The 16058-nt window shown below is 45.4% G+C and overlaps 1 protein-coding gene across 1 annotated transcript in view; it reads right to left on the bottom strand.

Moving 5' to 3' along the window:
• Window positions 1-626: 626 nt before the first annotated feature.
• Window positions 627-16058, bottom strand: part of LOC116995089 (voltage-dependent L-type calcium channel subunit alpha-1C-like) — a 35212-nt gene continuing 19780 nt past the window's right edge. Inside the window, 9 exon segments of the mRNA XM_033057447.2 lie at window positions 627-7491; window positions 7721-7853; window positions 8081-8398; window positions 10531-10634; window positions 12310-12419; window positions 12867-12995; window positions 14333-14359; window positions 15244-15580; window positions 15583-15595. Coding sequence (XP_032913338.1) covers window positions 7460-7491; window positions 7721-7853; window positions 8081-8398; window positions 10531-10634; window positions 12310-12419; window positions 12867-12995; window positions 14333-14359; window positions 15244-15580; window positions 15583-15595 — 1203 coding nt within the window. The 3' untranslated portion in view covers window positions 627-7459.

The following is a 16058-nucleotide window of genomic DNA, read 5'->3' as shown; positions in this document are numbered from 1 at the left end:
AGGGGAAAATACTTACATGTACATATGTAATTGGAAAAAACCCATTCTTTTTTCTTTGGGCATTATTTTACTGAATCTTAGACTGATGTACTTGGGCTGAGCCCACTGTGGTTTATAATGCTGCGACACAAACACAGTGCTCAGCTGGCATTGCGGTGTAATTTCCTGATAACCATGGTAGAATAAATTTGCTCAGTCGACAAGCAAATGTGTGGAATGTTACTTGTTATCATCCCATTAGCTTATTGGCTTATGTATATACTAATTACACTGTATTTAAGCTGAGGGCATTCATTTTCTGCTGCATATGCTTAGTAAGAAGGAATCCAGTAGAGAAAATGTGAAGTGTGTGGTTGCATGTGAGTCACATGTTAGACATCGTGACACGGCAGAATTTCGGTGGTGACAGCAGTACAGAGAGCGGTTGGCTTGCCTAAGCTGCTGTTTAGCAGGGCAGGCTGTGGCTGTCCAGACCATTCTGCAGCCCCCTAAAAAGGGGCAAGAGCCCCTGAATGGCAATGGGAAATAAGGGGCTGCAGGAAGCTGTCTTAATTTTCAGCCACTGCTGGTAGGAGGGAGCAATGTCAAAGGAGTTTTGATACCATTTACAATATTGAACAAATCTGGACATTGTTTAGAAATTTATTAGCAATTTTAAAATAACATCATTCCTTAGATAAAAATGCAATCTTACAGGAATATACATTTGTCCCACACAGATATGACCCTATAGCTCACTGGCGGGCCATTCGCTCTGACTTTCCTCTGTTGATTTTAAAACGTGCGAGAGGGCAAGACGGACTCTGGCACTGATGACAGGCTTACATGACGGTTACAAACTGTACAGCAGTATTTACAAAAGCATTTCTGTGGGTTCATGAAAACTAGATATAAAAGTGTGGAAGGAGGTAAAGAATTGAGACAGGGAAGGGCCGGGTGGAGATGCGAGGGAGGGCTGGGAAGGTGGGCGGGGAGTGTAGGGAAGAGTGGGAGAGGAGGTTTATATCTGGACTGATTTATACTTAAGAGAGGTCATTTTACAGCTCTGGGCAATTCAAATGAAGGCAAAACACTTATATTTATCAACATTTATAGCTGATGATCAGAGGAGGAAATGGTGCTCCAGGGCCTGAACTGAAGAGGTGCTGAAGAACCCCATCTTCCCTGAAGTCACTGGGAGACACCAGTACGCAGTACGTGCCAGGCCAGACCCAAACAATGCACAGACAGCACCCACCAGTGCTCAAACCCTTTGGATCCTGCAGTACTCAGTCCTTGGTGCTGATGTGAATTCAGACTGAGTGAGAGATCAGCTCCTAAATTACACTTTTGCTCCTGAAACCAGACTAAATTCCAACCACTTCTTGCCAGAATTCACCCAAAGTGACTCATCCCTTGCTCTGTCAAGCGGCAATTGTTTGGAGGGAGATTCATCATTCGGAATTGATTTTTAAGGCAGTTTTGTATCTCCCCTTTTTTTGTGTGTGATGCAGCAATGTTTGTCAGAGATATTTACAATCTCACTCCTCCTCCTCCAAAAATCTTCCCACATTCAAACTGTTAAGACTAAATAAGCTTGAAACAATCATTTCTATGAGCAATCATAAAGTTGATGATGTTTAGATAATATTGGCTGCCAGTCTACCTAAGTGCTTGAGATGGGAGCAGACTGACTTAGGATGCTTAAAATACTGAAAGCATTTCAGCCTAATTGGAAAGAGCTAACAGAAAAATACAGATATTTAATCACCTGAATGACGATGCCAAATGGTGTCTGAGTTTGTGGTTCTGTGTTGAAGAGGAAAAAGCTTTGGAAAGGGGCTGTTGGAACGCTGGCAGAAAAATCTGTGGTTGAGTGGAGTGACACCTGCTCTTGCCTGGGCCTGTCCCTGCTCCCCTGGACCTGGGATGCAGCCACTAATCCTGGCCTAAGGAAAGGAGTGGGCAGAACGCTGCCAGCTTCAGGCCACAGGAGTGGAGGCAGAGTGCCTGATGTGGGGTAGAAAAACAACAGCATGGGAGTATGGACACAGGCTCCTGATCCTGCCTAACGAAGCCCTTGGTAAAGCTAATGAAGATTCCCTCATTACGTCAGTCATTGGTGCTGCTCCTCTCAATTAGCCCTTTAGAAATGGACTTGATTAAGTTGCCTAATTGTCCCCTGCCACCTGAGATCTCTGCCATCCTCTGGGGCTGGGGGCTGTGACACCAGCCCTGCCTGGGCCAGAGTTATGCCTCTCCCCACCATCTGTGTCAGACCTGGCAGAGGATACTCTATGGTGTCTCAAGTGACAGTGGACACCCACGTTTAGGCAACTGAGTCGAGCCCTGTGCCCCTAAAGAAGGCCTGGAGTTTATGCTCAAGTGTTAAGTTCCCTGTAAGGGGGAGAAGAAGAATGGAGAATTTAACTAGAACGCTAAAATTTTTATCAGAAGAGGGTTTTTTTTTTCCACTCCAGTGTCATGCTACTGAGTTTTCTCAAAGCAATTGGATCCCAATCTGTCTTCAGAACAGAACACTGCTGTGCTTCTGCTCTCACCCACCCAACCTCAGGGAGCTGTAGAAGCAAGGTCAGAGTGGTTTCAACTTTCCAGAAACAAGGAAGGAACAGAGATGAAAGCTCCATGGACTTAGATCCCATTGGAAACCTTCTGGATCCCTGGCTTGCTCATCCAGAATAAAACTTTAAAAGTTTCACAATATTCAAAAGAAGAAAAAAAAGACACCCTGTGTAGCTATTGAGAATTGTCTTTCTTAGACTTTTTTGAAGAAGAAAATAAATGGGGGAAAGATGTAATTAAATTTTTCAGGGCCCAGTTCTGTTTTCCACATTCTTTGCATCAATACAACTTCCTTGGCCTCTAATGCCCTCCAGCCTCATGTTAGTGAGAAGGGAACTGGGGCTTCTGATGGCCTGGAATGTTTTCTTTGTATGCATTACGGTTTTCATTATGGGAACTGATAAAATCTCACGGCTACCAGAACCCCCCGACTGGATTCTACTTCAGAATTGTTGTGCTCCAAATTCCCCATTCAGTGTTCCTCTCCCTGCCACTGTCCCTGCTGTGGGGACAGTCACAGCAGGGCCATGGATGTAGCTCAGGATTCTCAGTTCTGTCCCAGTAGGGCTGCTTCACTTCAGCTGCCTGGACCAGTGGGGTTGGGGTTTCTCATCTACACGTATGAAGGAAGGCCTCCAACTCCATCTGTGACACAGGTGACCAACCCCACGGGCTCGGGGTACTGCCGCCTCGTCTGGTTGTGTCTGTGTGCAAACACGCATACATTTCGTACAGCAATCTGAAACTCAGGCAGAAAAGACACAGGAGCCTGGCTGAGACCCATACAACTGTTATATTGGCGTCAGTCTAAAGAAAGCAATGATACATTGCTTTGGAAATTATCAAGAAATGTAAAAAATGCATTTGCCCTTTTTTTGTTGTTGTTGTTGTAGTCACTGGGGCAGGGTTGAGAGTCAGAAAACAAAGCAGAAATAGATGCGGTTCTGTACATGGCGCCTCTCTGGCTGTCCCTCCGTGCCGGGGTGTGGTGAGCAGGGCAAGAAAACAGGTGGGACTCCTGCAGTAGCAGCAGCATCTACACCATCATCGTCCACATGTCCAGCTGAAGAGGCAGATGATGCACAAAAGGTCTGTGGACAACGAAACTCCAGCTCTGGATCCCGAGTTCCACTTGCTTTCCCATCATGTCAGCCACACAGAAATAAGGAAGAAAAAAAGAAATGCACCTGATGTGGCTGGCCCAGTAGTGTCTGGACTAATGAGCAGGAGTGATACAGGGAGGAGGTTTGTTGTTTTATAAGGAATGTCTTTAGTCTGCAGTGTCCTCTTGTGAGTCAGAGAAGCTCAGAGGCAAACAGCAGATTGTTTTCCCCATTCTTTCCTTCCACGCCATTTCTCAGCCGTCGCTTCCTTCAAAGCTTCCATCCACAGCACGGTGATTGTACCCACCATCCACTCCCATGCACAGGGAAACACTCCAGGAACTGACCCTGCCCCCTCCTTCCCACTGTCCCCTAGACTGCCTCACTTGCAGAAGGCAGCAGCTCTTTGCTCAGGCCTGTCACAATGTGCACACTGGAAGTACCTCAAACGAAAAAGAAAGAAAAAGCCACCCTCCCCAGAAAGAGAAGTTTGGACAGCTGGCACCAGCAATTACTAAATTTAACTCCTGCCCCTCAAACTGAAGTAATTTGCATTCTCTGCTAGCCATACATTTTCCACTCTGCAGCACCTACTGGGTCTTCCAGGGTAAAGTGGGGTTTCCCCTGGCCATTGCAGGCTCTGCCCCCCGAGGGAGTAGCAGCTTTCACTAAGAATGCCCGGGGCACAATCCTTCCTGTCATTTTTCCTTCCCGTCAAGAACAATCCTAAAAGATGGACTGTCAGGCATCCAAAGTGCTCTTTGTCACCACTAATTTAGGTAAGCACTGTGTTTTCACGAGTGTCTTCCATTTGGAGGGTTAGATGGACTTTGCAGTGAAAGAAAATGAGTTAGGGAGCCCTTACATGGCATTTTCAGGAGCAGCCAGGCACGGGCATTTTTCCCTTTCAAATACCTTTGAAGCACATCAGCACCAGCAGCAGCAAACTCACAGGGAGACAATTGTGTGTGCCCATCTCCATACAGGCACCAGGGATGAAAGGATGAGACTGACCCACATCAGCTGGTTACTTTCTCTAGGGAGGCCTTGAATTATGATTTATGACAGATGCTTGTACAAATGGCTTCATATTTCTCTAGTATTTGGTTTTTTCCATGGTATCTTGAGCTGATACCAGCCGGTTCAAAAACTACAGTCAAAAATACCCTTTGCTGTTTCTCCTTCATGCCCCAGAGAATTGAGAAGAAAAACAAGAGCGTTACAAAAATAATGTAATCAATGTATGCAGTGAAGAGTGTCCTCAGACATCTGCAGAGCTCGAGATTTAAATCAAAGTTTAGCTCTGAGTCAGATCATACCTCAGGACTCAGAACTGATCTACAAGTTTGTGAATCATCCTGAGGAGGGAGAAAAAACAGCAGTAGTCTAGACAAAGATCAGTTGCATAAAATCTAACAATACGTGCCTGTTTTTTCAACCGCTCTCAGGGTTAGGGTCAACTGTCAGTGTGAGAGAGTTTCACACTTAGTAGTCAGGAACTGTGGCTGGGACATGCTGTGCTACCAGATGTTTTGTGACTTAGTACCTGACCCATCCACTCAAGTCTTGGAAGAGGACTGAGACCATGCACAGGAACACGAAAAAGTCCTTTCGCACCTGCATCTTGATCACACTGCAGCAATTCTCCTAATAAAGATTCACAGCTCTCTCCCTCTCCCTCTGCTTTCAGCCCAGACCAGGGTCAGATAACTTTACTTTGCCACCTATTCCGATTCTTGCATTTCTTATCTCAGGATCCTGCTCAAATTGATCAGGGTTCAGCTATTTTATAAAATAATTTTGAAGGCAGACTTTTGTCTCCCCTGTTCCTTAAATTGCTGGTGCCAGCTGAATGTGTAGGATGGATCTGCCAAATGGGCTTTGGGGGTCTTGCCACCCTTGAATAGGACGAGACCTTTAGAGGAACTGAGCAAAAGGAAAGAAAACAAAGCCAGAATAAAATGTCCCAGTCTTGGGAAGAAAGATTCTCTACCGATAAAGTCATCGTGCATGTTAAAAGGGAGTGAGGAAGAAGGAAAATGAACACAAGATATGCAAAATCAGTAACGTTCAAACTGTCAGTGGATTGCAGAATAGTTACTTACACCAGGTACACTTTGTTCATCATACAAATTAAAAAAGGAAAAAAAAAAAAACAGTACCCGTTCCCCAACCACACGTAAAAAAGCACTTAACAGTTCAAAGGTAAAGCTTGGCACATTCCAAATACGAAATGATTCACTTGACATGCAGCAAAATATACAAGGAGTGATTCTTTTTCTTTTTTTTTTTTTTTAAACAAACTTAATTCAATTCATTATCTTTGCTTGGCACAATTGCAATTCATTTTAAAAAAATATTTGAAAAATACTGAAACTGACCTGAATTCAAGTATAACGGTTTCTTCAACAGAAACATTATCAATGCAATAAAACATCACACGGAATATATCGAAGCGTAACGTCTTCTGGTTTGTTTGTTTGTTTTTGTTTCCCCTCACCCCTGTAAATTTCTTTTTCTATACAGTTTTAATGCCAACACAACTTACAATTTTATTTTAAAATCAATATTATTGCATTGTTTTTGCATATCTTGTGGAACAGAAAATGCAAAGTTACTGATTCCCTTTTCGAAAGCAGAGACAGTGGTTTGTTTTTGCATTCGAATGGCCCCAGATACAGATCTCCCGCAGCTCAAACCAGGACATGGAGAACTGCTCTTACACACACGCACGCACACGCACTCGCTCCTATTGCTCCCACACTCGCAGGTACGCTTAGCACTAAAAAGAACCCAAATCAGTCACTCAAATGTGCAAGACTATATCAAGTGCATTGCCGACTATCTTTAAATTATAAAACAACAACAAAAAAAGGTTTCGGTTGCTAGTAAATAAAATTACAAATTCTCGGTGTACATAATGGTTGGTAAAACTCATTTATCGTTATACTTCTACCAAATTCCAATGGAGAAACCAACCCTGCCCCCCCAGTTTAAATAATACAACATAATCAAACCAATTTAACATCTGCAAAGGTGAAAATAAACCAAAACAAAAAAAGGTAGGTGATTACAAAACGCTGTAAACACTCCCTTCTCCCTCAAAAAAAAAAAAAAAAAATTAGTCAAAATAAAAACTGCAACATGCTTTCAAGAAAATGCCAAACTGCGAAACAAGAACTCTGCACAGGCCGCGGCCTCTCAGCCTCGCCGCCATGCCTGCTATCCCATTGGCTGGCACAATTGGCGCGCTGAGCTCTGATTGGCCGACAGGAGACCGCCTGAGCTCGGATTGGCTGGCGAGCGACCGTCCGAGCTGTGATTGGCCGGCAAGGGCCACTGCGGGAGTCTCGGCAGGGCTGGGCCGCGCCTTGAGCGCCCGCGGGCTTCTCCTGCTTCCTCCTCCCCGTGGCCGTGTGGGAATCCACAGCAGAAGTCTTCCTCTCCCTCCCAATCAAAGGGCCTTGGCTTTATGGAGACGGTGAGGCTCGTACAGAATATGTGCAAAATGATTTTTACAAGCAAGGTTGAAAGACACCCGTTTGGTGCAGGGTCCTTTTGGCTAGGGCCATCCACAGGAAGCTGAGGTTCCCCTTGGTGCTCCGGAGGCAGCTGTCGTTCCTTGTGCAGGGACTGAAAAAAAGAGGGAGCTGGCTCTCCTCCTCTTCTTCTCCTCCTCCTCACTCTTCCTTCACGGACACGTGCTGGGGTTATATCCGCTCCTGAAAAGCTTTCTTACACCACCCAACTCTGCGACTCGTCCCAACAGAAATGAATGAAGAACGCTGTTCCGGTTACTCCAGGTCACGAGAACAGTGAGGCACTTCTGAAACAAACCCATTAGGAACATTGAAACAAATAAAAAACCAGCATCGCTTCCAGCCCTGGCAACTACAGGCTGCTGATATAAATCCTGCTGTCCTTGAGCTCCTCCTGACTTATCCTACAATCCGGGTTTTGCACCTCTTCCTCTTCCTCTCCTGCACTGTCCTGCCCTGGGTCCCTGCAGTTAGCAAAAGGCAAGAGGTTGCCATTGGGGCTCTGCTTGCTGTTACCATTGAGAATGTTGTCTGCTGCATTTTCCATCTCTTCTATCGTCATGTCGCAGGCGTCTGCGAGCTCCTGGGTTGTGACCTCAATGAACTTTGGATCTTGAGCAAACTGCATCAGTCCTTCCGAAATCAAGACCTTCGAGAGCAGGCGGGGAACCAGAACACAAAGACACGTGTTAGTACCCCTGCAGCATCCACCCTGCCGCACCTCCAACACACCCCTCTGTGCTGCTGTTTCCCTCTCCCATTCACGCTTCCAAGCCCCGTGCTGGGAGAAGGGCTCTCCTGCTGCTGCTGCCCTGCCTTCAGGGCCCCGTTCCCAGCCGTGCCCCAAGTGCCACCCTGCCCTCGGTTTCTCCTTACCGCTTCCACCAGGCTGCTGGCGCTGCCGTGGAGCTGCCGGCTGCTCCCCGCGCTGGGGCTGGGCACGGTCAGGGACACGGGCCGGGCTCTCCGGGGGCTGCCGCCGCTCTCGGGGTACCGGGAGCCGCAGTGCACGGACGGCAGGCTGCTGTTGAGCTTCTCCGAGGATTCCGCCCCGTCCAGGCGCAGCGTCGGGATGGTTTGTTGCGGCCAGCCGCGGTTGCAGGGCGTGGCCGGGGGTGTAGCACACAGCCGAGAAAACGTGGTGGGGGAATGGCTTCGCTGGAGCAGGGGACTCAGGCCGGCCACTGCTAATGCCTGCGGGCAGAGGAGGGACAACGTGAGTGACAGCTTGGAACAAAGGAGGTGCTGGAGAAACCATAAAGTCCTGGAGAGTTTGGAGGCTTGTGAAAACAGCTGCCAGCTCCTTGAAGCGTTTCGATGTATGCTGCAAACTCATTTTGGAAGCTTTCCTTTAAATGGTGTAGCCTGCGCTAGAGCCAAGCACTTGACTGGAAATTTTCAGAATCGCTGTTCTATAGCCTGGGAGCCACAGCACTGCTGGGAGAGATGGCAGCCCCATTCCCATGGCAGTTCCAGGAAGGATGCAGTCCCATTCCCATAGCACTGCCAGAAACACCACCTCTTCTCCAGTGGGGGAGACAGCAACTCATTTTCCCCCCACTGACAGCAGACACAGCACAGGCTTTTATTGCCAGTTGCTGTTTTAAGTGTCTACCAAGGAACCTGAACAGATACCAGATGTGAATTTTAGATGTGTGTGCAGTCAGCAATAACTTGAAATCCACCATTGGATTCTAAGGCATCTGCTGTTGGTGGGAGGATCAATATCTGACGATTATACTTTCAGCCATGCAGTCCTTCCTGTAATCTATACACAGCCTCTGAGTCATTTGGCCTCCTCTTATAATAAATTCCTCAAGAGGCCTCTCTGATGCCTCACTGATGGTGACTGCTTCCTTGTTCTATAAGCAAGATTGTCAAGAGTCATAAGCTTATCTTACAGGGCTCATGGCTGAGCAATGAAATAAATGCATAGAAACTACAAAAGCGCGTGGATTGAGATGTGTTCAGGCTCTGTGTTTAGTGTAAGCTAACTGTGCAGAAAGGCACTGGCAGGCCTCCCTTCTCTTCAATGCCTGCCTGAAAATGCTGCCTCAAAGACTTGACTTACACAAGACTTAAACTTGCCCTTTGGTGGTGCTCCTTCCCTCCACTGACCACAGTGGGAGTGAACTGACTAATTTAAACTAGACAACTCACTTAAAGCTATCTAATGTTCAGTGAAGTTCAGTCCATCTGCCACTGAAATCCTTGGGAATTGATAATTATGTTGTGCTGATGACTGCAGTGTCGAGTAAACTGACACTGGAAAAAAGAATTAATTCTTAGTCATCTGCAAGTTCACCAAGGATTTTTCAGGAATTAGATGTCAGACTCCTATCAAATTTCAGCGAGGAAGAAAGCCCTTAAAACTTCTTCTGAGTAAGTCATGCCCTGCAGGCTATGATGGCCTCAGCACATTCCTTAAGCTGCCAGGACTTCAAGGAGAGACCTGGATCTGTCAGGCAGGACAGCGGAAACAATTTTTCAGCTTGTTGGCAGAAGCTTACACAAAATGCTTTCTCAAAAATGTAAGCTTCTCAGGAAGCTGAAAGAAGCTGTGTAGACCACTGCTTTCTGGAGCTCAAGAATTAAAGGATAACTCTCTGGAAGTGGAGGTGAAAAAATCCAGAGAGCCTCAGGCCTACACCTCTCTCACTCGTCTGACTTCCCCACCCCTCCCATTCCTGCTGTGTGGCATTTTCTGCCCTTGTGGCAGCCTAAAGAAGTGGCAAGGCCGTTGTGCCCTGCCTGTGGGGACTGCAGAGAGCAGGATGCCACATCTACAAGGTTGGCATTGCCATCTGCACCTGTTTCCTTTATGGAGACAAAAAGTGGCCTCAAACCAACAGACACAGCTCTCCTTTGGAGCATGACAGCTGGCTAATCATCTAGGTGTGTGTTTAGGCATACATTTGCTAGGCTGCTGAACACAGTGACAAAGGGCTTAAGAAACTGATTGATTGCAGATAATCAGTTTATGTTTCAAAATGGTGAATTACACTTGCTGGTTACCTTTGATTGATGTTAAAGTAGACTGTGCGCACTTTATTCATGTGCATACTGCCATCAAAGCCAGTGTAATTGCACTGCAGCATGCAATTTGGGTAGTTATTTTTGTCTTTTTGTTAGTATTTTATTTTATTCTTTCATGGGCATCAGAAAATGATAACTGTGGCTGACTCCAAGGGCCATACTCCTGTTACCTTCTGGGAATGATGAAAATCCTGATTGCTGAAACCTGGGCCTTTGGGATGGGTGAGAATGTATCCCAAATGGTTTTTAAACAGTGGGTTGGGATGCTCTGGGTGGTTATTACCACTCACCTGATGATGGACCAGATGCAAAGGCAGGACTGTCTTTTGTGAGACATCCACGCCCTGGTTTTTCTGTCTTTTCAAACACTCTAAGTGAAAAGATGCTCTTCGACCTGAAACAGCAACACACACAGTGTGTCCATCACTCATCATACACTACAGGGAATCTGTTTTCAGTTTCTTTTAGTGCAGTCCCACTGGACATACAGTAGACATGCATGTTTTGGGCTCTGTCCACTTCCCCTCAACACTCTGCCCTTTCCAAAGCACGTTTTTACAGAAAGCACTCGGCATGTGATCTGTGTCCCTCAGTTGCCTGACATACCACACTTTGTGAGACTGTGTCTATGGCAAGGTCAAGTGCAACTGAATTAATCAGCGGGGAATTTACATGAGTGGAAGGTGACTTAGACAGATATGAATAATTTTGGGAATTTGGAAAGAAGGGAAGAGAAAAAAAAATATTTTAGAGGGAACTACTGAAGCAGTCACATTGTTTACTTGTTATAAAATTAAACTTTACTTCTCTAAAGACGAGAAAGATACTCCCAATAAGGAATTTAAAACTACTGAAAAGTATGTTTGTGATCAAGTGCTTTACTTCTGAAAAATGGCAAATAAATCCAGTATTAAAGATTCAATGTGTGGCACACTAAAATATTTTTGTGGTCTTGATTCTGTTTCTCTAAAGAACGAAAGAAAGAAAATTAGAATTCTGAAAATAGTAATTATCAATAATATTAGATTAATATTAGATATTATAATATTAATATTAGATTAGTTATAATATGGATTAAATATCTAGAATATTTGATTGTTGAGAAAAAGCCCTCTCAGAGTTGGAGAAAATATGTTCTAATCCAGAGAATGAATGTTACAATGCATATTCAAAGTATTTCATGTTTCTAGAGAAGAATCCCAGCTAGTCAAATGAGTATGACATCAGTATGTAAATATTCACTAGAATGTACTTAGTGAAGCACTGTATCAAGGGCAGACTGCCTTACATACAGATGTAGAAGTTGTCATTGCCTAACAGTTAAAGATTTGAAACAAAGTAAATGTTAGAACACTCAAGCATCCTGAAGGATTTCAGTGAAGACACAGTCACCTCACTTTAAACATGACGCTAGTTAGTCTGTCATTGCTATTCTGTAAAAATGTATTTTATACACGATTCTTTGTAGTTTCTTCCTTCAGTACCCCTTTTCAACACACCAATACTCAGAAAAAGAAAAATGCTATAGTTAAAAGAGCTCCTTTTGTCACAGACTCTCTTGATACTTTCATAAAAATCACCTTGTGATTCATGGGTTTCCCCTCACAGTGAAGCACTTGAAAATCTCCTGGTACAATTAGAGCAGAAGGAAAATTTATGTTGTATTAACTTAATCTGACATTCAGTGCATTCCTGGCAGCAGACAAAGGAGACAATCTCTCATTTCTCCTTGCTGAATACACACAGAGCAGAACACTGTAGACTCAAGGCTCACCTATTTGGTGACTCCCTGGGGATTGTTTGGAGAGTCCACAGCTCTCAAATAAACTGCCCTAAATCACAGGAAGCCTTGATCAAACAGATCTCAGGGACTCTCCAAGCAGCCACAGGTTCATCTGCTGACCAAATGTGGGGCCAGCAGAGCCATGTGCCTGATCAGGATTGTCTGCACGCCCTGGGATTCCTGATCTCACAGCAACACCGGTACCCACAGGCTGGGATTCCTCCTGGGAGATGTGGGAACTCCAGTAAGGTGGAGGAAACACAGCCCTGCACTGCTGGGAAGTTACCTAGAGCTGAGGAGCACAGAAACCCCTTCTTCGGAGAGTGCCGGCTGTCCTCTCCTTTGGTGTTTTCTGGCAGAGTGAGTTGTCTGTTTTCATCATCTTGGTATGCAAGCCTGGGAAGGAGAGCAGAGGGATTTAGAAAAGCAGCTGATACTGAGCAGAATAAGCCCTCTTCCAGCAAGGAAGCCGGGAAGGTCATGCTAGCAAAGGGATGCAAGAGCAAGCTAGCTTCAAACTATTACTTGTCCAAGAGACCATGAGACAGAAAACCCTCTAAAATTGAACTCTGGGAACATCAGGAGGTGAATTTGGGGAGCAGCCCTGCAGATTCAGATGTCTCATTCAGAGAAGGAAATCCTAGGTGAAAAGTATCCTTTTCAATGTTGCTTCTAGGGCTGAAGTGCACTTTTAAAGAAATTATTTTCTCATGTTTGAGTTGTCTAATATTTTCTGACCTTCTCCCATAAATGAACTGTTTGTAGAAAAATGCCACCTCTTCCCAGTACTCCCCCTTAATTAAAGAACCACCCAAACACCTCGACTAAAGCTGCAAAGCTCACATTTCGGTAGAGAGCAGACTTGGTTCACTACAGTACTCAATGTCTTCATTCAAATTTTCATCATAAGTCTCATCCTGAGACACTTCCTCTTGGCAAACAATTGCCAGCTGGCTGTCTCTGGAACTGGAGCTAATGAGCAAAAAAGACAAGTCAAGATATGGACATGGTAAAGACAACCTGTTACAAAGACAAGAATGACAGGCTCCATCTGTCTCCGTTTATTATAATGCTGAAGAGCCATCATACGAAAATCAGTAACTGAGCAGAGCTACAGAGTTCACAGATAGAAGGCAACAACCTTTGTTTCCTCTTTCAAAGGATGAGTTTCTTAAATCAATGCTGAACAACACTGTAAATGTATTTTGTCATTTGCGACTACCTGTACTCTATTAATGTTCACACTAATCACATGTCCAAAGATACACCTCACTGAACTCACAGTAAAATCTGAGATGGGCTCTCAGGAATAAGTTTTTTTCCCTTGTTGCAAAAGACTTGGTTATGGATTTTCAGAGAGGCCTCCAGGACACTCACAGCAACTTTCTCATTTCTGTGATGTGTGGCCTTTGCCTTCCAAATCCCTCAATCTGCAGCAGCTCTGCTCTCTGCCTCCTGCTCACATTCTCATCCTTGCTGGCTTTTCCACCTTTCATCCCTTTTTTTAACTGCAGAGTGCTTCTACTGAATTCAGTAGGATGTGTTCAAATCCTTAGGTGTTCCAGCCCTTAATTCCCTGCTTGCCTCCTCTCTGTCCCTCTGTTTCACATTTCAGCACTCATATTTTGCTTTGTTTGGACTTCGTGTTTTCTGAGAAGTAAAGTAAAATCTGGAGGTAGCTTGAATCTTTGAGGTATGGACATGGAGGTATTGGAAAAAATTTCAATTTCTTACTAGCATTTGCAGAAGAGAGCAGGGTGGCTTTTTTTTTTTTTTTTTGTGTTTTAGGGACTGAAGAGGCAACTTTATCTTGTCATCTGGTTAAAGCAAAAATCATTGGGAGAAATGTGGGGTATACATTGTGTAAAAGAGCCTGTAGGTCAGTGCTGCAGTGACCTTCCACTGAAATGGGAGGCAAGTAAAACTACTAAGGTGCAGAGGCGAAAAAATCGGTATCTGGCATCTCCTGCTGTTCAACTGTCTGTGTTTAGCCAAAACCATACTGAATTTTTGTATGAACATGCCAGGGTGTACTTCACTATGCTGTGATCAGAGAATGTGTAGTACATGTGTGAGCCCAGCTAGAATCTCTAAAAAAAACCAAATCTAGAAAATAGCCAGAACATGGATCACTGCTTTGCCCGAGTTGTATTTTCTGCAGCTGCATGGTGACCAGTATCTCTATTTCAGCCCTACTGCCACCAAAAAGGAGAGCTCATATTCAGCATTAATGGGAATTGGAGTTTGAAGAGGGTGAAAGAGTGGGTCTCATGCCCAGACATCATTAGAGGGGTATGGATAACACGTACCGTCCCAGGGTCTCGTAGTAATGTGTCCTAATTCAAGGAACGTGCCCAGGAAAGCAAGGAGAGAAAAGAACACCCTGTTAGCAGAGTCACACCAGCACCAGTCAGCAGGGAGGAGGGCAGATGGCAACACATGTTGTGCAACTCCCGTGGCCTCCCTCAGGAAGGCATGAAATGGAAAAAACCACGGGACTTGTCACTTGGGCAATTCTGCACCCACTCAAGTTCCTCTGTCTTATTGTCCTAGTCTGTCCTTTATGGGGGCAGCATTTAGTCACTTTTCACCCTGTTCACTCTCTGCACTGAAAAAAAAATCCATCTCTTTCCTGCTGTTTCCGAAAGTATTAAAAAAAAAATCCCCCACTGAGAAAAATTATATTCCTTTTGTGTTAGTCATCTGTGTGTAGAGAGCCTGAAAGCTGTCCAGAGAAGGGGATTTTCTTCACTTTGTTTCCAAAAACCTTGCCTCCCTCCTCCCAGAATGTCCTTGGTGACCTCTGTAGGGATGTGACCTGCTGAATGAAAAACCACTGACTTCCACAAAGCTCCCTATTGGGCGATTAAGACATGAAGAGCAGTCTCCTTCAGTCACCACTTGGTAAAACATCTCCCTGTGGTGAAGGAGGGATAAATAAGGTTCCCTTTCTATCTTACAAAAGGCTTCTTCCTGATAAAGCCCAAAGAAATCAAGTGTGTTGTTCACTCAGAGTGCTGGTGCTTTGCAGTGGGCAGCTGGTGCATCTCTATGGCACTGTGGGCTGTGGCGCAAGTGGAGAACCAAAAGGTTCAATCCAGGCTTCAGGCTGGGCAGTGTCTGGGAGTGACTTTGGAGGGGCAGCAGCACTCGGTGTTTGCATGCACCTTCCAACATCCAGCACCTCCTCCCTTGGCTCCCTCTCTGCTGGGAAACTTACCTTTTGGATGGGAGTTTCCAGGGAGCCTCCTGCACACATATGGTGGGTGACAAGGGGGTCCCGTGGCCTTCCACTGTGCTGACAGTGCTGGGGTAGCTGGGTGGGCTGGGGAAGCGACACAGGGCAGTGTTGTTGGCATTGTTGATGTTGGCATTGGAGCCTGAAGATGAGTAGCTGCTGGGAGTGAAGGTGGAGTCCACCAGCTTCTCGTGAGACGGAGACTCGGTATCTCCATGGTTGTTGCCAGACTTGTTGATGTGCAAAGGTCTCTGGGTGGTGAATGTCTGGGGGAACCCACTCCTGCCATCACTTTGGTAGTAGCTCACATGGTTTCCAACAAGCCTCCAGCTCTCTGTCAGAGAAACAGAAAGGGTTTTACCTTTGTGAGTGAGATGTGCAAGGGCCCCAGTGTTGTCCTGCTGAGACTGTTCTTGAGGGGAAAAAAAAGTGAGGACCAAAGTGAGCATCTCTCTTCTAGGAGGCAGTGTGAGGATTTTTCTGTGACAGAGACCAGGCTGGGATTTCAGAGCTGGCAGATGTTTCTCTCCACACCTCCATCCAGCCCTGGGAGTCCAGGACAGGCTATGGGTGCAAGAACCAGGTAGATGCTGTTTGGTTTTCTCAGTGCAGTTGCAAAGGAACATTTAGATATGAAGGGGAAGATGAGAAGAGCACCAGAAACTATTAAGCAAAAAAGAAATGAAACGAGAAATTCAATGAGCCAGTTAGATGTAGGTAATGGAAGGGACTGACAGCATCTTTTTGTAAAAAGAGAGGAAAATTTCAAAGGAGGGAGAGGAAAAGTTACCAAAGAA

This window comes from Catharus ustulatus, chromosome 4, assembly GCF_009819885.2.
Source record: "Catharus ustulatus isolate bCatUst1 chromosome 4, bCatUst1.pri.v2, whole genome shotgun sequence".
Taxonomy (NCBI): Eukaryota; Metazoa; Chordata; class Aves; order Passeriformes; family Turdidae; genus Catharus; species Catharus ustulatus.
Note: the sequence above shows the minus strand (reverse complement) of the source record. Positions and strands in the feature narration are given on the sequence as shown.